The 26,164-nt window shown below is 62.6% G+C and overlaps 1 protein-coding gene across 3 annotated transcripts; it reads left to right on the top strand.

Moving 5' to 3' along the window:
* Positions 1–256: 256 nt before the first annotated feature.
* Positions 257–25,931, top strand: Frmd1 (FERM domain containing 1). 3 transcript variants are annotated; one of them, XM_046449284.2, is made up of 13 exons: positions 257–587; positions 10,904–11,047; positions 14,346–14,436; positions 18,394–18,470; positions 18,721–18,800; positions 19,442–19,628; positions 20,624–20,779; positions 21,404–21,469; positions 21,544–21,612; positions 22,221–22,395; positions 23,124–23,396; positions 24,098–24,177; positions 24,664–25,931. In XM_046449284.2, the coding sequence occupies exons 1-13, from the start codon at positions 384–386 to the stop codon at positions 24,904–24,906; spliced, it is 1,845 nt and encodes a 614-aa protein (XP_046305240.1). In that variant the 5' UTR covers positions 257–383; the 3' UTR covers positions 24,907–25,931. The 3 variants fall into 3 exon arrangements, with proteins under 3 accessions (XP_046305240.1, XP_046305241.1, XP_046305242.1); XM_046449286.2 differs by lacking the exon at positions 257–587 and adding an exon at positions 5,984–6,012; XM_046449285.2 differs by lacking the exon at positions 10,904–11,047.
* The last annotated feature ends 233 nt before the right edge of the window (positions 25,932–26,164 follow it).

Raw genomic sequence — 26,164 nt, 5'->3', positions numbered from 1 at the left:
CATCTCCTGCTTCTTAGAGCCCGGCTTCTGAACCTGCCCCGGCGCCCAGCGAACAGCCGGCTCTGCCCACTGCCCCGCGCATGTCCCACCAGGCGAGCCCTCTGACCCAGGACGCAGCCCTTCAGCTGGGCTGCGGGTGTCTGCTGTGGTTGCCCCACAAGGCAAGCGAAGGATAGTACCCACTGTATGCGTGCGTCTGGCCCAGGGCGGCGGGCGTCACTAGATGGCTGGCCAGCCCTGAGGTCCGGGAGAGCTGCCAGGCCAGGCAAGCGGGCCCTGCGTTGCGCTTCCCCGGACCCCGCGCGCTCCCCTCTGAGTACGCGACGCAGCCGCGGCCACCCCGGGAAGCAGTGAGCCTGGGGACCGGACCGGCGGCCCCTGAAATGGTGCTGTGCAACCCCGGGACAGCGAGACCCCGGGACTCTGCAGCCCCACGGGATCCTAGGGGAGGGGCGGGCGGCGCCGGCCAATCGGGAGCCCGGGCCGCGTCATCCCCGAGGTCGCCGCCTCCCGCGGTTCCACCCCAGAGTTGCAGCTCCAGCGGGTCCACGCCAGTGCCCCGGACCGGGTCCGAGCCCAGCCCGCAGGTGAGCGCGTAGACCCCCAGGCGGGGTCCCGGGCAAGGGGACAGGGCGCGGACGGTTGTCCCCCTCGCCGTCGCTGTGTTTCGTGGTTTGTGCGTGAGCCTCCCCCGTCCCGCTGACCCAGAGGCCGCCTCGGGTCGGGGAGGGTCGGCGGTCCTAGGGGTCCCCGCCTGGGGGAGGGAGCCCGCTCTCCGCCTGACCCTCGCCCTCGGCCGGACCCTGGCCTCCCACACTCCTCTTCCCACCACCCCTTTCCAAGGTAGCTTTCTTCCCCAGGCAGGCGCAGCCGCCTTAGCCTTCCCCCCACCCCATCCAAGTGTGGTGGGAATGGGGGAGAGGCGCATCCAGAGGGGGAGGGCTCTGCGGAGAGGGCAGGTGCAGCTTCAGCCCTAGAGCCCCTGTGCTGCCTGAGGGGCAGCATGAGTACACGGGTGCAGGTGGCTGGGGGGAGGGGGACTTACAGGAGGTGAGAAAAGGACACCTGAGGGTTAATTCTGAAGCCAGAACAGGGTCTCCTTTGTTCTGAGCCTCCAGCTCCTTCCCTTCCTGAAAAGGGTGGTTGGAACACAACTGGGTGTATCTGCTGCTCAGGGAGGGTCTGGAAAGGTTGGCTTGGAGCAAGTGGGTATTGGGTAGGGGGCTGCCAGCCGGTGGCCCTGGACCCCCTGCCCCAAGCTTCAGAACCTCAGCCTTCTGCTGTGGACCTGCAGCCCCCCTGCCGTGACTCACCACAGGAAGCTGTGGAGGAGCCTCCAGGCTCACCTTGAAGCAGGTCCAATGACACACAGGACCCCACAGGCTGCTTTGCTCTAGACTTGGTCTCTTCCTGGCTGACCCCATGTGGGATTCCTGGTGCCCAGCTTTATTCCTGGACATGAGGCCACAGGAGGTCCCCAGCCCTGCATGGCCACCGGCACATCGAGTAGGCCTCTTGAGGCTGGGCAGGCTTTTCTCTAGGGCCCCTTCCTGGCCGCTGGGCAGGCCTGGGATGCTCCAGTAGGCTTTTGTGAGGTCCAGGTCTGGACACATACCCTACAGATGAAGAGAGGGTCCAAGCCCCTATGGAGAACTTTCCAGAAACAGCAAAGTTGTCAGCAGGGGCTGATTCTCCAGGATTCTGCCCTGGCCCTGCCAAGCCCCTTCAGTGAGCAGGAGGCATGAACTCCAAGGCAGGGAACCCTAGTCCTGCAAACACCAAGGGGGACAGTAGTCTCGGGCTCTAGAGTATTTTTCAGCAGGTTGCAGCCAGGTCAGGGGCAGGGCTTGCTCAGCTGTCACCCTGCCCAGGCCCAGTTAAGCTAGCGCTGGCCTGAGCCTCCTTGTCTCTCTTGGTCCCCATTCAGGTAGGCTCTCTGCCAGTTCTCCAAACATGGACCAGGGAGGGCTGCATTCATGTCTTCTAGAAGGGAGGAATCCCAAACTCAGTGGCACAAAGTGGCTCCTGCCACCAGCCAGCCTTTGCTAAGGGAACCTCTGCCCTTGCAGAGGGCTCAGCTTATCTCCTGTGAGTAGCATGCCCAACAGCCTTCCCCGGAGGCAGGCGGCACCCAGAGCTCTGGCACTCCTGTGCTGCCTTCCTCCGCTACCTATCCAGTACCCACCTGGGCACCAGGGGTGGACACACCATGGCAAATAGCACTATGGAACCCGGGGGTGGGGGGTTCACCTTACAGTGCAGATTTTGTCCCACGTTTCACAAATATTTCCTTTGTCTTGGGGTAGAGTTATTTTCTTTCCTATTACAGAGGTCCCTTTGTTCAGAAATCTCAGTGTTCTAGAAAGGATCATGGCTTACCAAACAATAACACCACCCCAGATCCTTCCTGGGTCTCATTTGAAGTGTCCTCATCGAGACTCAGCCTGGGCACTTGGACTGATGGGGATTTAACACAGGCCATTTTTAAAGGACTCAACTCTGAATGATGGCTCTGGGCCACACCCAGCTGCCTGAACTTTACGAGGTGTCACCTGTTGTCCCAGTGGGGTCTTCATCAGAAAAGCATCATGGTCCCAGTGTGCTAGGCCTCTCCTTCCATGTGACGGAGGCAGTAGGTGGCCCAGGTATCTGCAGGTGGCTCTTATACACCTCTGGTCTGAGCACGTTCCCAACTCCTGGGACCAAGTACATCGTCACCTGGTGCTCCTGCAGGCTCCCCAGGAGGTGGGAAGGTGCTCAGACCTCATAAACAGGGACTCCCTGTGGTCTGCAGTGGGCTGGAGCCACCACGAGTGCAGCGCACACCTGCTCGGGCTGCTTGGTAGTGCCTGAGGTGGTTCTCATGCTGCCAGCATGTGGTGGTCCTGTGTAGGTCCTGTGCTCCCAGAAACCAGGTCTGTGCCCCACGAGAGGGGACCAGATGACGGGAAGACACTGCCCCCCAGGCCCCACCCTCTGCATTCCACGACGGTGGTAGGTGAGGCTTTTGAACTAAGCTGACTGTGTTGGTTGAAGTTTTCCGTTGGTCTGAGGGTTTGCTGTTGACATTTGGAGGAATGGCCCCTTTGGAGCTGGGAGTGGGAAGGGCTGGCTGGAGGAGGCGGGGGTCCGAGGGTCCCGAGCACTGGGTTACATAATCGAACGCTGCCAGGCCTGGGCTTCCCAGGTTGTGGGGCAGGTTTTCTAAGGCCACGTGGAAAGGACCCGGGCTGTACCCAAGAACCCCTCTGGGAGTCTGCTCTCCGAGGGAAGGACAGAGGCCCTGCCCAGGGTCTGCAGCCCTCAGGGCCACATGGCTGGTTGGTGGCCTTCCCCTGGGTGGTGAAGTGGGCTGTGTGACTGGCACTGCCAAGATCACACAGGAAGCAGGCAGAGCAGCGCCAGCCTGGGTCCACCTGACCTCCAGGGCCACAGTTGCCCCTGTGCTGTGGCCAAGCTGTGGGTGCTCCGGCCTTCCAGAAACCCACTTAGGCTTGTGTCCACTGACCCCTGAGCAGTGAGCGGATGGACGGCCCAGGACGGAGCCCATCTGCTGTGCTGTCGGCGGACGATGTCCCTCCGGGGTATCAGCCAGCAGGAAGGGACCCGTGCAGGCCGTGCTGGGCCCAGCACTCTGCTGGCGAGGTGTACTCGGTCCCTTGGTGGCTGAAGTGCTGTGTTCTTCTGACTGTTCAGTTCCCCCTGTCTAAGATTTTGATCCCTGACTTGTAAATTCGTGATATTAGGTGTAGAAAAAGTCACGTTCCGTGCCGTTAGTCCTGTCTCCTGGTGGCCCTCTCTGAAGTTGCAGGAGCGACTTTGTGTGCTCGGTGGATTCCGAGTCTCTGCTCCCTGTGCCCTCCAGCCGCCAGGCATCCTCTGGTCAGAACTTGTTGAGGCCCTGAAAATTGGGCTGGCGCTGGGGCTGCATATCACAGACAGGGCCTTGGCATTTGGAGGGGCCAGAGAAGCCCCTGCTGGTATTTTGGTTCTAGTCTCATGGCTTGATTCTGCTTTGGGGGCATTTTAAACATTGTTTTGGGCGTCTGTTTCTTTTAGCTGTAAAATGGAAGTAATGTGATCCCTTTTCTCGTGGGACTGTGCCGTGGGAACACATGGAAACACAGCAGCCTCCAAACACAGGGCTTGGTCGTGCTCTGCAGAGCTGAAACCTGGCCAGGAGGTCAGCAGCAGGATCACTGTGTGACCCTAGTGTGATGGACACATGGCCAAGATTTGTCCAGCCCCCCCGGGTGCCAGCACCAGGAGCAAGCCCTGACGCGGGCCACAGGCTCTGGGTAGAGTGAGGGGGGTCTGGGTGGGAAATCTCTGACTCTTCCTCCCAATCCTCTGTGCACCTCAGATTGCTCTGCAGAACTAAACCCTATTTACCAAAAATAAAAATAAAACACAACTCGTTGGTGAAACACAACTTTATTATAAGAGGGGAAGGGGGGCTAAATAGGTCAGTTTTCGCTGAGCAAGGGAGGGTTTTAACAGCCAACTGACCCATGATGACCAGCGAGTGAGTGGCTGGCAGGGACACTGGTCATCTGTGCAGCGAAGGCTTCTCCTGAGAGCAGCCCCCACCCAACAGCAAGCTCTGACTGCCACTCTTTAAAACCACGCACAGCATGTGGAACAGGGACCCTAGACTTATCCCCCTCCACCAAGTGCAGGTTTCCTCCTGCTGTGGAACTCTCCTTCTTCTGTAAGTGAAGCAGGACATGCACAAGGTAGACTTAGCAAGGACCGGACAGGGTGGCTGTTCAGAGAATCCAGTTGTGAGGTCCAGAGCACACTCACTCTGCTCCCAATGCAGGCTTGTGAGCAGTCTCCGAACTGTTCCCAGAGACTCTTCGGCCTCTTGGCCCCAAGATTTGCTTACACGGAGATCTAGGAACCTTGTCAGAAGTTCTGGACCAAATGGTGCTTTGGCCTTGACACTACTGCTGCGTGGGGCAGGCAGAGGCCTGGGGGCTGGTGCAGCTGTAGCCCCGGACTGCATGGGGGAGAGGAGACCCTGAAGCCACAGTGCAGGCTGGAGACGGCCAGGGTGGGCCCTGGTGGACATGCTGGTGGGAGCATGGCTGGGAGGTGCTGATGTGCTTGGAAAGTGGCGCCATCTGGGACCCCCGTGCAGGCCTGTGGTGGACTCCCAGGGGCAAGGGCAGTGCCTAGAGCCCATCAGTAGCCCAGCAAATATCTCTTGGATGAATGGAGGCATGCAGGCTGCTGAGGATGGTGCGACTGCAGCCCCTGTGGGAGCAGGTGTCTTGCTCACAGGCTCTTGTGTCATGGCCAGGAGCTTTGGGTTCAGCACGGGGGCAGAGCCTACTTCCTAATGAACCTGAGTCGGGAGCAGCCTGCCTTCCTCCCCTCCCTGCAAACACGCCTCGGGTTTCAGGAGGGTCACCCTGGTGCCATCAGGGGCCCACTTTGCAGAGACGACAGTGAAAGGCATCAAGAGCCAGTCTACCTTTTATTGTCCCCGGGCATGGCCCTAAACAGTGCTGATGGCAATGCCCCACCCCATCCCCCCCTTTCAGGAAAGGCCCTAGGGCTCCTCTTGGCCACCTTCCTGAGGCTGGCCCCTCCAGGTGCGCGGGCTACAGGAGCTACCCTGTGCCATACAAACAGGGTCTCTTGGAAAACTACAATGGGTTTTCCCATGACCGTGTCCCAAGGACTGTGACACAGGACGCACAGGCAGTGTGGGATCTGCACACAGCTGAGGGACTCAGGTGCAGCAGCTCAGGGCCCCGCCATCCCTGCTGAGCATGACCACAGTGACCACAGGTGGTGTGCGTGCGGTGTGCTGGCCACAGGCCCCCCTGCTGAGCCCGGCACCAGCTCGCAGGCTGGACGCCCCTCCACCCCTATTCCCTGGGCATCAGGCAGCCTTTGGCCAAATATGTCTTACTTTCCAAAATGTGTCTTTCTCCTGAGCCACAGCTCCGGGTCCTGTGAATGGGAGGACCGGCAGCTTCCCAGGATGGACACCAGCGAACGGTGGGTGGATGGGTGTCTGTTCAGGTAACCTGTGCGTGTGAAAGTGTGGGACTTGTACAAGGCATTGAAGGCCGGCATGACAGGTGTGTGTGTGCAGGTGTGGGCAGCCCGGCGCCCAGAGGGCCCTGTCTGTCCGGCTGTCTGTCTGCAAGCCTTGCGTGCTCTGGCCCTCTGGTCTCTCAGAGTGGGCACCCATCGTGGGCCGCCTGTCCACACCGCGTATCTTCTTTCTGGGTTAACACCCCCAGTTAACAGCTGCTGCAGCCGGGGTCACACCTGGGGTGCCAGGACCCAGCAGGCAGAGAACTCCAAGAATCTGCCCTCTGGGTGACAGGGAGAGTCCCTGAGCTGAGACCAGCAATAAAGGACTTGGGAGGGCAGAGCTGATCCTCCCTGGAGCCAGCTGGCCCTGCTCTCCACTGCTCCCGCCCTGCCCACCCCTCGGCTTCCTTCCAGGAGGCCAAAGCCTGCACTCTGGGTGCACCCCGAAAGCCTGTGGGGGAGGAGGGGCCTGGGCACAGGATCCCGAGGCCGAGACGGGAGGGGTGGGACTGGGACAGGTCCTGCTCCACCCGCGTAGATGACACAGCCCAGAGCATGCCTCCAGGGGAGAGGGTCAGGAGGGCCAGTCCAGGCCAGGCTCCACCCTGGTCCTCAGGTCCCCATGCTACTCATGTCCCCCTCACCCATCCTCAGGTCCCCAAGCTGCCCGGGGACCCCACACCCTGTCCTCAGGTCTCGTATGCCAGTCCCAGAGTCCCCGCGCCCTGTCTCTGTAAGCAAGGACGTGGCAGAAAGCGGCCGTTCTCGTCCTCCTCCCTTGGCCTCTCGGACGCTCAGATGTGCTCAGCTCACAGCCGCCCGCCTCTCTCAGACATGGCTGCCCTGGTCCCTGTAGCAGACGGCTGCTGCCTTCCTCCACCCCTTAGAAAATGCTGCCCTCTGACCAGGGCACCCTTTCCACCCCTCGTGATGGGTCCAGAGGCCTGGACACTTAAGTGTCACCCGAGGGGCAGGTGACCTGGGCTCTCTGTCACTTGGCATGGTGCCTGGAGGCAGACCCTGGTCTTCTGTAGGTCCAGGAGAGGAGCTGGCCCCTCAGCGGCTCTGCAGTCCCTGTCCTGTGGGGGCAGCTCCTGCCCACGGCACCCACCTGCAGGGAAGGAGGGTGGCCAGCCAGGTGAACAGGGATGTGAATGTCACACCTGCTGACCTCTGTCCACAGCAGGGCTGACCCCTGTGGAGCCTCTCTCAGCCCTGCCACCGTGGTCAGTTAGAAAGGCAGAGGCAGCTCTAGGGGCAGGACAGCCAGGGCTGTGGGGGGCCCGTCCTGCTCGTGGGACCTTGGGTGGTCACTGGGGCCGAGGGGCCTGATCAGGTCTGAGTGGGCAGGAGACAGACACCAGGCCCTGCGCATGGCGCCGGCACAGTCCCTGGGCGGCTCTTTCCCGCGGGCAACCTCGTCCCCAGCCCCTAACGTGAGCCGCGACTCAGGACTGATGATTGAGGACTCCCCAGCCCGGGGCCTCCAGCACCCTTCTGGAAGGTCCTGCCCAGCCCGGAGGGTCCAAGGGAGGTTCGTGGGAGTCGGAGCCCACCCGCGGATGCCCACACGGAGCCTTACGGACCTGCGAGGTTGCACGAGTCCGGCTCACGACTGGCGTATTGCCGAGAACCTCGAGGGCTCCTGGGTGCAGAGGCCTTGGAAGCGTGGGAGCCTGGCCCTGAGCAGGGCCCTCAGCTTCTCTGTGTGGCCAAACGTGTCCCGTCTGGCCCTGACTCCTGTCCCTGCTGGGGAGGCTTCAGCAGGAGGTGCTGTGGGAAGCCCTCGCGTGCTCAGAAACCGCGGGCAGCGGCCTCTTCTCAGCAGGTCCCCTGTGGAGGTGGTGGTCAGATGGCAGCTGGGGAGGGCAGAGTGGGCACAGGACAGTTGGGGAAGTGACAGGTGTGCAGGTGGCGGGGAGGTGCTACATGAACCTAGACCCCCACCCTGAGGGGGTGCTGTGGCCTACAGCGAACCCTGACTGAAGGTCCTCACCTGCGGCCGGGACAGCCGGGGAAGGGTCCCTAGAGCCGACAGCGGTTCCGAGAGGACCTGCGTGTGCACACACCCCTGCACAGGCGGCCCTCACGTGCGTGTGCACTCAGGGCACCCACACAGCACGTGCACACGGGCGCTGAGCCCCCTGCTGCGGCTGGCTGGGGCTGAGGACGTACACTGCCTGTGTCCTCCCTGTTGTAGGACTTGTCCTGCATTCCGATGGCTTTATTGAGATATGATTTACATTGTATAGAATGCATTCCTCGTCAGTGAGCGATTCAATACATTTCAGCAAATTTAAGGGTCGTGTAACCGTTGCCACCCCCAAACAACACTTGCCTTGTTCCTGACACCCCCAAACAACACTTGCCCACAGGCAGTCCCTCCAGCCAGGCAGCCAGAGCTGCCCTGTCACCGTGGACACGGCCATCTCTGGACACCTGGTTAGTGCAGTCCCCACATGTGGCCTGTCCTGTTGGCTGCTGCCCTCTTGGCATGGCAGTCTCAGTCCGCCACGGGAGTTCAGAGGACCCCCTTCCTTTGTCTCTCTGAAAGGTATTCTCGCGTTGCTTTTTCAAAGCCTATCCCTCATGGGCGTAAAGAACTGAGAAGCTTGAGTTCTAGAACGTTCTCAGCAAGCCCATCTACAAGATGACACCCACTGTCCAGAAGAAGGGAGAACTGGGTAGAGGAGGACTGAGTGCCCGCCTGGAAAGAGGCCTGGCATCTGCCTTGGCATCTCCATGTGGAGCCCCTCACACCTGAAATCCCAGCCGTGGCCAGTAACTGACCAAGAGCCCAGGGGACAGTGCACCCCGTCAGCACGGGGCTCTGGTGGCCCCACATCTGCGCACCAGCCTAGTTTGGATCAAGGATACTTGGAAAGCACTGCGTTTGGCCGGGAGGTGTAGGCTTCCTGGCCTCACTCCCTAGCCCTGCGGTGTCCCAGCTATCGGCACAGTCACTTTGCATCAGGCATTATAAGTCACCTCAAAGTGATAGTTATTCACAAAATGAGTGCCATTTTAAGCAAGGAGCTTGCATGTCACCAACTTGGGACTCTGGGCAGTGTGTGGAACCCATTCCTGCAGATAGCAAGGGAACTAACTGTACCTACAGGTGCTGTGGATTTGGGGTATCTTGCCATGTTTCTGTTTTCTCAAAGGACAGAAAGCTGTTGTCTTCTTGATGAAGTGTCCCCTGACTGTCCCTCAGAGGTGTTGCTGGGCGGCAGGGCATTCTGGGTAGCCCGTGCCGCTCTGGGTTCTGGGCCTGAGACATGCCACTGTGCCGGGGTCCATGGATCGTTTATCAGTGACGACACACGTTTCTCTTCCTTTTGGCTCGGAGAAGACACCACCTATGACACATGGGCACCCACACCCACCACAGGGCTCTGTGGCCGTCGACCACCCCCGCCCAGCTGTCCTGGCTCTCTCCCCGATTACTACCGCCTGTGTTCCCACAGCCTCGGGGGCCCCAGGGGCCCTCCTGTGCTCAGACACTGCAGGAAGACAGTAGCTGCTGTCCTCTGAAATGCTGGGGCAGGCGACCATCCACCTCCTGACCAGCATCCAGCTAGCAATTAGCCTGAAGTGATGATCAGAACCCAGTGTCCATCTTCCGGAGCAGTTTGCCTTGGCTGAAGGGACGTGTGCTCTCCTGTGACGAGGAGCCTTGCATTACCCTGCAGAAAAAGCAGGCCCGGGCGGGAGGGCTCAGCCTGAGTGGAGGGGGCGGGGGGCAGAGATGAGGTGGAGCCCCCTGTCCCTGGGCCTTCTAATCTTCCAAAGCCCTGGATAGCCCTGAGGGTGCTGGAGTGTGGACCTCCTAAGACCAGCCAGCTGCCCCTTAGGACCCTCCTGGGTTCATCCACCAGCAGCCTCTCGGGATCAGTAAGAGGGACTTCTCCAAGGAGGTCCTGAGACTTAGGGACGGGAAAGAGGCTCCCCAACCCTGGCTGAGGACAGAGGTCCACAAGCCAGGCCCATGGGTCCAAAATCTCCTGGACCTGGAATGCCCCCAGTGTTGGCTGCTCCGGCCAGTGGCCTCCTGGGGCCCCTGTTAGTGCCTGGAGAGTCCACGGTGGCCTCAGACTGATGGCAGAGATCCCACTGCTGGCTTCTGAGAGTCCACACCCTCATGTGCCTGCCATGGCCCACTTCTAGCTGTCCCAGCCTACTGCAGGGGGCCGATGAGCTGGCTCTGGCCAGAGGAGTCCTCAGCTCCCAGCTAGAGGAACAGAAAGGGCCCCACGGCAAGGTCCCTCGAAGAGCTGTGACTTCAGCACGTTCCTAACTCTGTGGCCAGTACAAGCGGGAGGTGTTGTCCTGGGACTAGGGCACGTGCCTCTCCCGTTGCCTCTTGTCCTCCTGGCCCTCCTGCTGCTCCAGTGACCAGGGGCCACCCTGGTTCTGGAGTCTGTGTCCAGGGGTCTGTGTGGCCCCTCTGTCCTCTGAGAGCTTCAGGGGACATCTTGTGGTGCAGGGGTCCTGGCCCTTCCTATAGGGGCCACACAGTGGCCCCTGTCTGTGGCCTGGAGTGGAGCTGCTCCTGCCCCTGCCCCTGCCCAGGTACAGTGAGGTGGCCACAGGACCGTGCATCCAGTCATCCTCCACACGCCCAGCTCACAGCCTGACCCTTGTCCTGCACAGCCACCAAGTTCCTGGCCCTTTACGGCGAGTGCCAGACACACCAGCACAGAAGGCACAGCTGGGAGTGGGAGGCCAGTGTCCACCTGGGCTGATGACCAGGGGAGACCAGAGACGGTGGTGCGGAGATGCCACCCAGAGGAGGCGGGGCTCCAGCCGCTCACTCCCCCTGGACAACCCTGACTCCTCTCCCCTACAGGAGCTTGGCCGGCAGAGGCTGGTCCTGAGAGAGGCTTGTACGCAGCCCAGTGGAGCCAACCCTGGGGACAGCAAGATGACCTCAGAGCACAGGGATGTCCTCGTGCTGCTGCCCGCCCAGAAGCAGTTGCGACTGGCAGTCGGGGTGAGCAGGGCCTGTGCCCAGGGGGTGGCCAGGAGAAAGTTGGGTGTGTGTCCAGAGGGTGACTGGGGGACAGTGGGGACCACATGTCCAGAGAGTGATATGGGGACAGAAGGAGCTGTGCACTGGGGGCACCTGGACTAGGGGAGACATCAAATGACCACTTCACTATGATGCGGGCCACTGTAGCATGCTGGGGCTGAGAGTTGCCCAGTCCCCTTTAGCGTCCAGAGTCCTGGGCTGCCTGGCCCTCCCACAGCGTCCATGCCTCCCTGGGTTGACCTGTCTGATCCCTGGGTGTCCCTCCTGTGGGGGAAGCTGGACTGGAAAGGCCGATGAAGAAACGGTGCCTCGGGAGCAGGAAACTGGAGGCACAGTTCACCCGGGACAGCGGCCTCCCTCTGGAGGCCCTGGGTGGCTCTGCGTGCCCCTCCGCCCTGCTGCCCTCTGGTCCTGCCCTGTCCTCCACACTGGGCTTTAGGGAAATGTTGGCTTCTCCGCGTTTTCACTCCAGGGCCCCTCTGAAGTCCCTGCATCGTCATCGGGCTGTGACTGTCACGGGCAGGGCCTTTCCCCCCGGGACCCCTGCCTCTCTTCCCACTCTGCAACCTCTGCCCCACCCTTCGGCCTCCCCCTCCACTTGGTGAGGACCCTCATGGCCGGACCATCCCCCTGGGGATGATGGATCACACTGTCACCCTCAGGAGTGGGACGCCCTCCCTGGCTGATAGAAAGCCCCTCCCCTTCAGTCTGAGGACAGCGCCGAGGGCTGTGCCCAAAGTCACCAGAATCCCCTCAAGACAGCGTCTGGTAGGGGAACTAAGAGCTAGGAGCAGCGCTGGCCGGCCCCAGAGGAGGGAGGCCTGGCCCACAGGAAGGAGCCGGCGTGGTCCAGGGACCCCGGCCACGGCCTCCACAGACGGCTTTTGGATCAAACTTCAGGTTGTAAAACCACATAAAGGAACGGAAGGCTGCCAGATGTCGCTGGGGACCCTGTAGCTCTGCACAACCTGGTCACGTCCTGGCACTTAGGGTCTGAGAGGGACACTAAGGAGCAGGCCGTCTCCTTGGCACAGATGACCTCCAGCCAGCGCGTGACCCTTCTGTGAGGACTCTGGCATCCTGTGTGGATGCAGTCTCGACGCCTGCAGCTCCTCCCTGCCGTCCATCACGGGGCAGTGTTGCCAGGTCATGGTCCTCAGGTCACTGTGACCTCAGGGACAGCAGGGTCATGCGGTTTGCTGCAGACCCGGCCCTTCCGCACTCCCTGCCCTGGGGAGGAAGGGAAGTGACCGGGCTCGGGCCCTGAACTAATCCTGGCACTCACTAGTCCAGGTCCAGGGTCCCTGCGGTTGGCTTCCTTCTGGGGCCCCTCTGTGCGAGCCTCGGCAGCCTAGGGGAGGCTCTTCCCTCAGGCCGTCTGAGCAGACGGGAAGAAGCTGGGAACTGGGAAGAAGCTGTCAGTTCCCAGCTTTAAGCTGGACCAGGAAGCAGTCCTTTCACCTTTGTAAGTTTGAATGGTGATTGAAATGATGGTGTCTGACAGAGTGACAGGTCCCTCCAGGGGGAATTTGTTGAGTCTCCTTGTGGACAGCTTGGTGCTCTCTGAGGCAGTGACGGGCTGTGACATCACGGTTCAGGTCCCCCGGGAACCTGGTGTCTGCCTGGGGCTGCGTTTCCGTAGGAAGTGCTGGCACTTAAGTTTGTGGCAGTGCCCCAAGCACTGGGGTACCCACCTGAGCAGGGGATGTCAGGGTCCTGGGGCCCTCTGAGGCATGCAGTGGACATGCTGGGGCCTCCTCCTGTGTGGCCAGGGCGTCTTCTACCTGTTTCCCTCCCTGAACTGCACTGTGAGATTCAGCCGGAGGCTGCACCCAGAACACAGTGTGAAGCCCTGGGTGAGGTCACGCTCGGGGCTTCATGGAGCGTCTCCTGCTCCTACCTCCCCAGTCGGGCCCTCTGCTTGTCAAGGACACAGCTGGCCAGCCCTCAGGTGCGAGCCAGGCACTGTGGACCGTGGGAGCCATCATGGGAGTCCATGTACCCCTGTGTGGGGCCCAGTCCAGTCATTAGAAGAGCGTGGGCTGAGAAGACCTTCCCAGTGCACGTCCCAGTCCTGGTGGCCCTCGCCATGTTAACGGATGCTGATGAGCCGACCTTTCAGTAACTTGTCATCGAAAAGCAGGAACAGGCCGTGCAGCTCTGGTGACACAGAGGCACAGGTAGCAGACGGCCAGGTCACGGGGCTCTGGGTTTCTAGTGGAGGCCAGGTCAGGGGCCTCACAGGGGCCCGGGGCCACCGTCACACACCTCTACCATAGCCAGCTGGCACACACGGTCTCTCTGAGTCACCAGCAGGAGATGTGTGGCTGTCCCCCAGCAGAGAGGCACAGGGGGTGCGGACAGCACTGCCAGCCTGGAGCTGAGTCTGTCAGGAAACTCAACAGAAGCAGTGGCTGCAGGTGCCACCGTGTTGTCCGCCCGCGTACCCGGTGGCATCTGAGGGGATTCCACGCAGGAAGCTCAAGGACAGATTGGAGCAGGGACGTCACCCAGACCCAGCACGGGAGCTTCTATAGGCTTGGAGTCAATAAATAGGCATAAGGGGTTGGCACGGGAAAGGGGTTTGAGGAGATCGCTGTGAAGAGCCCGTCAGGGAGCCACGCTGGGACCACGTGAAGCAGACCGCAGGACGTGCCGTCGAGAGAGTCCTCACCTGCGCGCCGAGGAATGCACCCTCCTGGGCAGCAGCATGGAAACTGGCCCTGGGCGCGAGGCCCGCCCAGTGGTGTCTGGGGGTGTAGTGTAGGATTCCCCAGGGCCAGCTGTAGGAGTCGTGTACCCGATGACTAACGCTGGCTGAGGCACAGACTGCACGGTGAAGCGTGTCCTCGGGGGCCTGGGGCCTGGCTCAGACTGTGCACAGGGACTGCTAGTTAGATCTGCAGAGCGCTGGGCAGGCAGTGTGTTCCTGAGTGTTGTCAGCCCCTCCTCGGCCCCCTCCCTTGAAAATCAGGTGTCTTCCCCATGCACAGATGCCCATTTCCGGGGTGGTCAGGGCCATGTTTGCGTGGGGTAAGGAGGATCTAGCAGGCGGGCCCCCAGGTGGTGCACGTTATGGGGAGGGTGGAGGGTGCTCTGTCCAATCCAGGGGCACCCCTCCATCTCCCTCTCCCAGGCAGCTCTGTGGGGTTGTGAGTGACCTGGCCCTGAGCACAAGCCACTGCTCACGTCCTAAAGCGGGGTCCCCTGAGCCTGTCGGGGGCAGTCCTGGACGCCCTGAGCACCACCCCTGTTGCAGGTGAGGGCCACGGCGCGGGAGCTGTTCCAGCAGGTGTGCAGCGTGCTGGGCCTCCGGGAGGCCCGCTTCTTCGGCCTCAGCGTGGTCAGAGGTGAGCTGTGTTCCTGTCCCCACCTTCAGGCCCTCCTGCTCCCCCCACCCCACCCCGTTGTTGCTGGGCTTCTGGGGTCAGGCTCTGGGCGGACTACCACAGACAGGGTGTTGGGGTGTGTCAGTGTGTGCAGTGTGTGCACGTGTGCTGCAAACTGGGTGGTCGGTAGTGTGCAGTGTTCTGAGAGTGTGCGGTGTGAGGTGTGTCTGTGCGATGCCTGTGGCGTGTGGCGTGTGTACGTGTGGTGTGTCCATGTGTGGCCTATGGTGTGTGCTCGTGTGGCGTGGTCATGCATGGCCTGTGGTATGCGATGTGTGCTCGTGTGGTGTGTCCGTGTGTGGCCTGAGGTGTGTGCATGTGTGATGTGTAAGCCTGTGGTCTAAGGTGTGTGGTGCTCACATGCGTGTGTGATGTGTACATTTCTGTGCACCAGCACATGCGGATGACACACACAGCTGCCCGCTCAGCCTGCTGGGCTCTGTCAGGTGGGGAGTGTGACAGTTTCGGGGCCAAGGTGGGTGCCTGTGCAGACGCAGCAGCCTGATTTCAAGGACCTGAGGGTGGGGCCTGGGAGTGCCGGGCGGGTCCCCAGGAAGGAGGTCGGCCAGTCACAGTGGGCAGGGGAACACCCCACATGCTGTAGGACGGGGTGCTTCTCCCTGGTGGCCCAGAGGTGCTCGGCTTCCTGCTGGTTAGGGACTCCCCAGGCCTTAAAGCGAAGAGTGAATCAAAGCCCTGGTGATACCGCGCCAGGCCCCGGGGGCCGCCCCTGCAGGGGGCCAGAGCCCGCAGTGTGAACACAGCCGGCAGCTCAGGACCTTTGTCCTTCTGATTGAGGCTCAAGGTCCATACCGTGAGCTGCCCACACCTTAGGGACCAGCTCACAGGCCTTCAGCATGTGTGTGTACCATGGAGCACACACCTGTGAGGTGGACGAGTCACGGGAGGCCCCCAGCCAGGGTCAGCTCAGGTCGAGGCCTTGCAGCAGAACTGCCGAGGCTCGGCTCCTGTGGGCGGGCACAGTGGCCACTGCGAGGAATCCAGGTGCACACACAGGGATTGTTGGGAGTGTCGCAGGGCAGGTAACCAGCTGGAAGGCAGCCACCTCCACCAGACCTGTCTTCCATCTCCTCTCCTGTTGGCCATCTGAGATGGCCTGCCACCAATCTTGCCGGCCCCAGGAGCAAGTGGGCAGGGCAGGTTAAGGAAGAAATTGGGGTTCCCTGCTCCCAGGTGAAGACAGGCTCTCCCTCCTGCACATGGGACCTGCCGAGGCCGAGGCTCCAGCCCACTGAGCTTGTCCATCTTGGAGCTCAGCCCAGGGCCACTGGCACCCTTCATGGCCAGAGCCCTTACTTGGGAGACCTGGACTTTTGAACAGGACCTTGGATTCCTTGCTTCAGTTGCCTCAGGCGTGGTGACTTGTGCACACTTTTGGTAACACAGCAAGGGACAGGACCTCCACCGGCAGCCGGGGCTTGGCAGTAGGGAAGGTGGGACACAGACAGAGACCGGGCAGGCCCCACCTCCCTGGCCAGCAGGAACGCGTGGGTCAGCTCCTCAGTCCGCCTGGTGGCTTTGGGTGTCCTGCCGTCTGCACTAGATAGAAGGCAAGGGCTCCGCGGGAGGCCTAGGTCTTTCACTCCTCCAGAGGCGTTGGTTGGGCTCCAGGGCGCCCTGGTGCGTCTGTGGCCTGAGAGGACAACTCTCCCTGGGCAGAGAGGTGGGGAGGCCTCCGAGGTGGGCAGGTCCTCACTGCCATTCCCAGTCACTGGGACATACCACGCTCTTGGCTGCACTTCCTAAGTGTCCCAGTGTGCGGGATCACCAGTGGGACTGGGCTTCAGGGGGTGCGTGTGCAATACCCCTCGACAGGGCTCCATGGGACCCTTGGCCACAGGAGCAGGAGCTCCCAGAGGGTTCTGGGGCTTTTCCAGCCCTCCCTGCTGCCCAGATGGTGGGGAGTGAACAGGAAGTCACCAGGCACTTGCTCCTAGGGCCATCTGCAAGACCTCGGGTGCGGGTGTCTGTCCAGTCACCAGGGGCAAGAGGAGACCTCCCTTTGGGCCTGAGTGACTGCAGGCTTGTTGCGGGCCCTCCTGCCTCAGGAGGCTGGAGTCACACTTGGAGGGGGCTTCAGGACTTTAACATGTCATTTTTTGGAGCAGGTTGAGGTGACAGCAAAACTGAGCAGAAGGAAAAAGTATTTCTCATGTACGTCCCACCCACAGTGTCCATATCCCAGCAGGAACCTACAGGGACACGTCCGTGTCACCCAGAGTCCACGGTGACATGAGGCTCACCCCTGGTGTCAGACACTGTGCAGTGCCCTCGGTGTCACCCAGCAGTGCCATGGCCCTGAAGCCCTCCCTACCCACCCCCACCACCGCGGGTCCTCTGCTGAGTCCCTGCCCTGTCCCCAGTGCTGCCCCTCCAGACGGCTCTCCCTTGGTGACAAGCAGTCACGTCGGCGCCACGCCCTCGACAGCTGGGGGCTGAGTCCTCGTCATCAGTGACTGACCCTCCACTCTCTGGATGTGCCACAGGCTTTCCTAGTCACCTGCCAAAGGACATCTCCTACAAAGGACAGTTTGCTTCCTTCAAGCAAGAAAATAAGGCCTGACTCAGGGGGTGACCTGGTCAGGGAGGCAGGGCTGTCTGACCCCAGGGCAGAGACCATCTTCCCAGAGAGCCAGGGACCAGGGTCAGGGCTGGCCAGACTCAGGCCGTGGGGGAGAAGCTGTGCCTCCGTGGGGGCTCAAGGAGGTCTCTGCTGGGACCTTCCAGTCCAAGAAAAGAATCTCAGATGCATCAGGCTCCGCACCACGAAGAGCGTCACTGGACAGCGGAAGGCCAAGGTCGCTCAGAGCAGATGGGCTCTCGGCCGCCAGCCGGGCCGCAGGGTTCAAAGTCTGATGTGTTAGGGACAGAATTGGGAGAGATACACGTGACCCTGGTGGCTCCTGGGGTCCTCTCCCGCCTGTGTCCTCTCTGCCTCCTTCCCGGTGTCTTTGCATTGCTGTCCCTCTGTGCTGCATGTCCATGTCCCGTTTCTGGTGGATCAGGACACCCTGGAGACTCACCTCAAGTTGAGCAGTCCCTGAGGCCCGGGGGTCAGGGCTCTGACATTGGGGGACACAGCTCAGCCCCTAATTCCTGGCCCTGGTGAGCCTGGGAACTCAGCTGGACCCCAGCCCGCTGTCTGTCAGGTCCGTGGGGCTCTGGGGGAGACAGAGGCAGGCCAGGCAGAGTCGGGAGGCCTGGACCCCAGCCCTCTCTCTACCTGGGCAGGACTGCTGGTCCCAGTGCCATGTCCAGCCGGGTGTCTGAAGGTGGCAGCTGGACTGGGATGTGCTAAGTGGGCAGAACAGGGTAAAACTGCCAGGGACAGCCGGTGACACTGGCCTGCAGCACACTGCCCTCACCGTCGCCCAGCAGCTCCTCGGTGGCTCCCGGGGGACGTTTCCTCCCCAGTTCACTTGGAGCTGTGCACCTCAGGCCTTGGCACGGAGCCTGTGACCGTGGAGGGAGCCCCCAGCCTCCCCCTCCAGCTTCCACAGGAAGCCCACTGTCCTGCCCCAGTGTCACAGCAAGGCTTCCCTCAGCAGAAGCGTCCCCAGCACCCCTCCCAGCCACTGGGCCCACGGTGCACTTGGTGGTGGCGTCTGTTGGCGTGGGCAGGTTAGAGGGTCCCTCTTGTTCTGTGGCTGGGCCAGGGAGCCTGGGGTGCAGGGAAGGTCTGCGGGCCCCGCCGCTCACCCTCATGCCTCCCGGAAGGCTGTGAGTGCGCCAGCCCTCCCTGGGAAGGCCATGCAGGTAACCAGCAGCGGCTGACAGGGCTGTGCCCGCAGCCAGCCCAAGGGAGCAGCCCGCACCAGGTCAGCCAGAGGAGGAGCTGCCCCGGCTCGAGGCCCTCGGGGGTGAAGGTGCGTTGCTGACGAAGCCCTTCCTTTCTAGACAATGAGCACGTATTCATGGACTTGGAGCTGAGGCTCAGCAAGTACTTCTCAGAGGACTGGGAGAGAGGACCGCGAGTAAGTGGGCTGCGGCCAGGCTGGGCCGTGAGGGCCTGCGGCAGGAGTGCGCCCGAAGGCCCCTCTCCCTGCTGGGCCCCCGCCTCATCTGGGCTTGTCTGGCAGGCACACTGCTGTCCCCACGTCCTCGGGCAGGCTCCCTTCTCCCCTTGAAAGAGTAGGATGAGATACTGAGTGTCGCAGCTCCTAAAACCCCGGGAAGGCCGGGCGCAGGGAGATGCCCAGGCCGCTCTTCCTCACCCTCTCCCAGCAGGGAGGCTGGAGGCCCCGGGCGCCCTTCGTCACCTCCCTCAGAGTGCAGTACTACGTGGAGAACGGGAGGGTCATGAGGTAACTGCTCCTGGTGTCCAGGACCTTGCCTGGAAGGACACCCAAGTCACAGGGGCCAAGCCGTCTGCGTGTGCCTCAGAACAGCCATGTTGGAGCAGTGTGGGGCCTGGCTGGGCCTTTACCTGTGCAGACGTGGCAGGAGGGGTTCCCGGGACCGGGGCGGTGGCCTCCCTCAGATGGCCGCCTCAGAGCTGGCAGGACAACCAGGAACCCTGATGTTCAGCAAGACAGAGAGAGGGCTGGGGACTCTGAGAAGCCAGGTGGTGGCTGATCCCGGGGGGGGGGGGAGGGTGCAGGTTCTGGGGAACCGGGAGGTGGGCTGAGGGCAGTGCCAACTGTATTAGGAGACCTAGGGGAGGCCCCTGGGCAGCCCGCCTTGTCCTGGAGCTGTGGCCGGCTGACAGCACTGGGCAGTGGGCTCGGGGAACCGGGTTTGGTGCCGCTGCGCCTGAGCCCTCGGGCAGGCCCTTCCCTCCGGGGTCCGAGCTGCTGAAGGCTGCAGCCAGCCTGGCTGGGCTCCGCTGGGGGCAGCAGCTCTCTGCTCACGGAGAAGGTGCGCCCGGCACTACCCTGTGTCAGACAAGGCTGTGAACAGGGGAGGCTGGGCGCCCTGGACCCCACCCGGCTCTGCTGCCTTCCAGTGACCAGGTGGCCCGGCACCTGTACTACTGCAGCCTGAAGGAGCGGGTGCTGCGGTCCCAGTGCGCGCACAGGGAGGAGGCCTACTTCCTGCTGGCCGCCCTCGCGCTGCAGGCCGACCTGGGCAGCCACCGCAAGCCGCCGCACGTGGGGCGGTACTTCGAGCCACAGGCCTATTTCCCACAGTGGGTAAGGACCCCTTGGCCCCTTCCTGGGGGGGTCACTGACACTGTCCCCAACAGGACTCTATGGGGTTCATGCAGAGGGGAGGCTGCAGAGCTGGGAGGGGCAGGGTGGGGAAACCTGGGGGAGCCCAAGGCAGGCGTGTGGCCGCGTGGACCAGTGCCAGGGCAGACTCCGGTGCTCCTGTGCACACTCGGCCAGCTGTGCGACCTGGAGCCAGTGGCTCTCCTCCTCTGAGCCGCTGGGCCTGCCCAGCTGGGAAGAACAGCCCACCTGCCCCTTCTCTCCAGGTATCCCAGGGCCCTTTAGGGGCCACTCACGCCCATGCTTCAGCCCTTCGGTGCCCTGGAGGAGGGGGGTCAGGGATCAGAGGAGTCCACCTTGTGTTCCCAGCCCCGGGCACTGTGCTTGGCTTCGTGGGGGCACTGAGCACTGGGTTGTCCTTCCAGGGACAGTGGCCCCTGCCCTGGGCAGAGTCCTAGTTTCCCTCCCTGTGGGCGTCTCCTTGTTCCTTGGCTGCCCCAAGCAGCTGGAAACTGTCCACTCTGCACACTGGTCACTGTGCCCAGGGCTGGGTGCAGTCCTCCAGGTACCCCGTCCCTCTGGACACGGCTGGCCCTCCTCAGATGCACGTCCCTCAGGTTTCACCCCGTGCACAGACGTAGCCTCCTCCTGGGCCGCTGGGAGCCGTACGGGGAGTCGTGGCTTGTTGGGCGCACACTGCCACCTGGAATCAGCTTGTTTCTGGGTCTCTGTGGTGGGCACTGGGGGGCCCAGAAAGAGAGGGGCTTTCCTTGGGTGCTTTGGGGAACTCCACACACTCCTCTCTGTGTCCCCAGCTTGGACAGCAGGCCCGGTCCTCCCGCTGGACGGCTGCAGCTGGGGAGGTCCTCTGCAATGGCAGGAGGCTGGGAGGCTTCCCAAGGAGGAGGCCAACTCAGGGGATGGGAGGGAAGGAGGGGAGGGAAGGAGGGGTGGAGCTGACCTGGGCCCGTCCTCAGGTCATTGCCAAGAGGGGTGTCGACTATATCCTCCGGCACGTGCCCACCGTGCACCGCGAGCAGCAGGAGCTCAGCCCCCAGGCAGCTGTGCTGAGGTTCATCAGGGACGCCTGTCAGCTCGAGGACGTGCCTGTCCACTTCTTCAGGCTGTACAAGGTTGAGCCCAGAGCGCTGGGGCCCAGGACAGGGGAGGGACAGAGCCCCCATGCTGACAGCGTGCTGGGACCCTAGGACAGGGCAGGCAGAGTCCCCTGCAGAGGACACTGTAACCTGGATCCCAGAGCAGAGCTGGACAAAGTCCCCACGGGTGACAGTGTGACCAACCATCCTGGGGACCGAGGTCCTCAGGACAGGCTGGTGTGGTGAGGGAGGGAATGTGTTCCCTGGTGGCTGTCCAGAGGTGGTGTGCAGAGCTTCCGCAGGGCTCCAGCGAACCCCGAGGGACTGGGGACCCCGAGCCTGCTGGCTCAGCCACGGTTGCTCTGACTGGGGTCTAGTGCTGGGACCTCGGGCCTGGCCCCTGTGTCCACCCGGCCAGGCACACAGGTGACACAGCGCTCAGTCTTTGCGGAGAGGACTGGGTGGAGGTTTCTTGGGGCAGGTTAAGGGGTTCAGACACGTTCGGGGAATGGAGACTGAGGCAGTGCCTGGGCAATTGGCAGGGACAGCTCCAGCACACAGAGGGCCAGGGGAGGGTCCAGGACAGAGCTGGGTGGGGCATGGTGGTCTCTGGCTTCTCGCCACCCCAGGCCCAGGGCCTCCACCTCTTGCTCCTTCCAGGATAAGAAGCGTGAGCACCCCACCTTCCTTCTGGGACTCACCCTCAAGGGAATGCATATCTATCAGGTGAGAGAGGGGCTCGCCCCTCCCCGGAGGCCCGCCCTGGCCGCCCTCCTGGACTCAGTGCCTCTGTCTTGCAGGAGGTGAGCCACGCTCCGCAGCTGCTGCACGACTTGCCCTGGCCCTGCATCAGGAAGCTGGCCTTTCTGGTGGGTGTCTGCAAGGGCCCTCAACACTCCGGAGCCCCGGGGCAGATGCATCTCCGTCCTTCGGGGCAGATGCAGGCTCCCTTCCTCCTGGCTCCCGACAGCCCCGGATGCTCTGGACATGCTCACCGTCGCAGCTGTGCTGGCAGGGCCCTGCCGGGACTGGGCGAGTAGCTGAGATGTGAAGGGAGGTCCTGACGCCCTTCTCATTCCATGTGACTTCTGGCTCCCGAGTGGGTCCTAGAGGCACACCTGTGCCGCCTCTGCCCCTCTCATCCGGCTCCAGAGCTGTCACCCTGGGCCCCCTGTGACTGAGAGTGAGGGCCACTGGGTAGAACGGACAGGGAGACTCAGCCCTTTAGGTCCCACCCTGGACACTTGCACCCTCACCCAGCCAAGGCAGGGGTCTGCATAGAGGGCTGCCTTCTCATGGCTAAGGTCAGACAGCCTCCTGATCCCAGTGACCACAGAGATCCGTTTGCTCACGGAAGACAAGTCTTTAAAGGGGACCTTGGCCATCGCCCAGTTAGAGGGCCATGTGATGTCTTTCCTATGGCTGGAAGGGTTTTTAACGTATAAAGCCACATCTATTGTCCCTTCTGTCTACTCAGGGAAAGAAGCTGCAGATCCAGCCGGCTGGGCTGCCCCCATCCCGGAAGCTGGTTTTCTACACGGGTTCTCCCTGGCGCTCCCGGCACCTGCTCCGGCTGCTCCGCTCCAGCCACCAGTTCTACCTCAGTGTGAAGCCCCGGCTGCAGCGGCTGCAGCTGCTGGATGAGGCTGAAGGTGGGCGCCTCCCCGCTGGGGTCTGGGCACCTAGCAGACAGCTGCTCACCCCCTCTGAGGGGTGGAGATGAAGCAGATTGTCGCTAGAACTTGCCCAGGACCTGGGCCACCCACTCTGGGCTCAGCAAAAGGGTTCTCCCGTAATGGCCAGTGGCCTCTCAGCTCCTGTCCCCCAGACGCTCCGGGTGAAGGGTGGTGGTGACCTCAGCAGGAGCCTAGAGATGAGGGTGGGGTGCAGGCAAGGTGAGGGCGGCTCAGCTCTGCCCGGGCTCCGGAAGCCCCCTTTCCGACTCCTCACATCGTCCCTTGTGCAGAATCAAGGCCACGTGAAGACCTGGCTGCAGTGCTGTGCCAGGCCTGGTCTCACTGTCCCAGTCTTCACCTGGGGACTGTTCTGTGTCCTTAGAGAGCACCGGGAGACAGTCACGTGTGCACACTGCAGTCACAGAGCACGGGTGGGCGTGTGTGTGAGCACATGTGTGTCTGCATAGGGGGGTGAGCTTGCACAGATGTGTTTGTCCTGTGTAATGAGGCAGCCCTAGGGGACACCAGCCCTGTCCTGGGTGGCCGTGACATCAGGGATGCTCAGGATGAGCCTGTAGCCTGAGACAGCAAGAAAGCCCCAGGAAAAGCCTTGTGGGCCCTGTCCCCGGGGCCAGGCCTTCCTCCACGCCTGGGCTCCGCCTGCCTCCAAACCCAGCTCTACATCTGTCCCCCACGCCCTGCAGAGAAGAAGCGCTACCAGGAGGCCTACATCAGCGACCCGCTGGACTTGGACCCAGAGCTGGCCAGCAGGCACAGGAGGGACACTGGCCCGCACCACCACCACCGCCTCTCGCTCAGCTCTGCTGACAGCCACGGCAGTGCCCACACACTGGGCACAGAGGCCGACTCTCAGCCTGCAGAATCTGGGGAGGTGTCTGTGGATGAGCCCGTAGCTGCTGAGGGCCTCTGCAGGAAGATGCCGTCCATCAGCTTCAGGGACAGCGGGGGCAGGAAAGGTGGGCTGAGGAGAATGAGGCAGCAAAGAGCCTGCCCAAGTGCCATATGCGGGGAGAGGCCAGGCTGCGTGTCACAGTGACTCTCTGGGAACATGCCCGAATGTACCACCCAGGGCCACCTGGTGGCACCTAAGGCCAGCCAGAGTCCTCTGGGGTTGCCCAGGGTCAGCAGATCTGTCACTAACCAGTGTCCACTGCTGGGCTTCACCTCTGATGTCTGGACCAAGTTGTGGTCTAGACCCAGTAGAAGTGACCACAGCACCCCCCTGGCCTGGAGAAGTCTGTTCTGTCTGACATTGGAGCAGACAAGGCCGCAGGACAGGGAGGGCTACTGGGGGAAAGTGGCCAGCACGACCCAGGCCTGGCTTCTCCCCAGCCTCAACACAGACGTGCGCTGGGCAGGCTGGGCCCCAGCTCTCTGGGGAGGTCCTGGGCCTCCTGGGGCTGCTCACCTTCCCCTCCTGATGGAGCCAGGTGGGGCAAGGAGAGGGGTCCTGTGTCGGTGGAACCCGATGCCCTGGGCTCCCCGGGACACACAGGACCACCTCGCAGTGGACACTGTGAGACCACAGACCACCTCGCCTGCTGGCCACGAGGAGTCGGGGCTCCAGGACACAGCACGGGGGCGGGCGGCTGCAGCCCAGCTGCAGGTGCAGGACGGGCCCTGCCAGCCCCCGCTCAGGCCCCTTCCTCCTCCTCAGCCTCCTGCTCGGGGCCCTTCACAGTGGTGCAGGTCCCGCTGGCCAGGACCAGAGGCCAGAGCGCCGAGGTCCTACACAAGGTAGGGCCCCTAGGTCCAGGTTGGGCAGTGTGGCCTGCATGTGACCCATGTGTGGCCCACAGGTGGCCATGTATGTGACTGTCCCCATTCTTCCCTCCATCCCCCTCTGCCACGTGTGGGGTCTCTCTGGGACAGCCCTCGGTTGGGCCCACCACCCCTGATTGCCGCAGCAGAGGCCAGCCAGGGGCTGTGTGATGGTAGCAGAGGACCTGGCGGTGGAGGGTGGCGGGGGGGGGGGGGCGGGGGAGGCGCAGCAGGGTTGAAGCAGAGCTGCTGCTGCTGGAGTCAGGGGCCTCGAGCACCCGGAGCAGAGCCCCCCGGGCGGGGGCAGGTGGGCCTCAGGCCGTGCCAGGCAGTGGGAGCCCTGCAGGGGTCCAGTCCTCCTGCCAGAGGCAGAGCACACCCAGCAGGGAGCACAGGCTTGTGACAGCAGCTGGGCTGGCGCCCGCTGCTGAGTAAAGAGCCCTGGGTGGCTTCTCCCTGCAGGTCCGGGAGGCGGAGCCCAGCGGCAGGGAGGCCCTGCACAGCCGCAGCCTGGACCACACGCATCAGCTCCAGCCAGCCCCTCGCCCTGCACCTGCCTCTCATACCTGTGCCTTCAGCTGCGCCCTGGCCGGGCTGCTGGTGCCCCAGGAGGCCAGGGCTGCCCTCTGTGGCAAGAGGTCCATGAACTGTCTCTCCCTGGACCTGCTCAGGGAGGGCGCGTCCTTGCAGGAGTTTGTGGTGTAGACACTATCCACAGGTGCCTCCGTCTGCGCCTGCCAGCCTGAGGGTGGCTCACCCCAACACCACTGCCCTGTGGCCAGCCCGGGGCAGGGCGGTCTTGGCCCTTGCCTCTTCTCTCTTCCAACCCCCACTTCCTGGCCAGCTTCCAACGGTCTCCCCCTGTGGGAGGTGTGAAGCCAGCTCGGACGTCAGCTCAGGGTGACGGGGGTCCTCCTCGTGCCTGTCTGTGGCCCATAAGCTCCTTCCCCAAATGATAAGTCAGGGTCTGGACATCCAGCGTCCAGGAGAGCCAGGAGTCAGTGGTGTTGACCCTGGGGCAGCGCAGCAGCCTATGTGAAGGGTGTCTGGCCAGCCTCAGGCCCTGGGGGAGCCTGGCCTCCTGCACTTACACTGCCCGCACGGGCCCTAAACCCAAAGCTGCAGCTCACCATTGCACCACTGCGCCATGGCCTCTCCTGGACCTTGCTTTTTGTGATTCTGCTCAGAAGTTCAGGGTCCTGCAGATGCAGGCCTCTCCTGCACTCTGGGCCCAGCTGTCTCCCAGGCCCAACCCAGAGACCCTGTCACCTCCTGCACAGACATACCACCAGGTAGAGGATGGCTCCCTGCACAGACCCCTGCCCTGAGGCTGAGGCCTCTCCCGCCCCAGGCCGTGCTCTCTTCCCGAGACATCCCAGCCTGGCCCAGAAGTGCTGTGGTGCGATGGCCCTGCTGGTGGCAGGGAAGGTGCCTTGGTTGGGGCTGCTCCTCTGCCTCATCTGCCTGCCACCACAGTGGCCCCTGCCTTCCTCCCAGGAGGCTCCAGGGGCTGCAGGCAGGTGGATCCCACGGGTAATTCCGCCTTGGTGTCTTAGGTGCCTGAAAAGCCCAGGGCTGGGGGTTCATTACTGTGGACTCTACACAGGGGCCTGCCAGCATCCTGCCGTCCTGTTTGTTTGGACATGTGGACTTGTGTGTCTGTTGGCTAAGCCCTGTGTGGTCACTGGGAGCCATCGCGGCACAGCAGTAAAGAACCAAGCACACCCAGAGCCTGGGTTCGTCCTCTCCCGGGGGCTGGGACCAGGCATAACAGTTCTGCAGTGAGTGCACTCGGGGACTTCTCTCAAGCTGAAGGCTTCATCCCAGGACAGTGTGACGTGCAGGGAAAGACCCGCCCAGAGATCCATGTGCAACTGGGGACTGTGGGTGGGAAAGGCACCGGAGCTGTGAGGACAGTGGCCAGGACCAGGCCTCACACAGCGGGCACAGGCTGCCTTCCCCA

Source organism: Marmota monax, unplaced genomic scaffold (genome assembly GCF_021218885.2).
Source record: "Marmota monax isolate L192 unplaced genomic scaffold, Marmota_monax_Labrador192_F-V1.1 WCK01_AAM20220418_F8-fsc00083, whole genome shotgun sequence".
NCBI classification, from domain to species: Eukaryota; Metazoa; Chordata; class Mammalia; order Rodentia; family Sciuridae; genus Marmota; species Marmota monax.
This window is presented reverse-complemented; position numbering and strand designations above follow the sequence as displayed.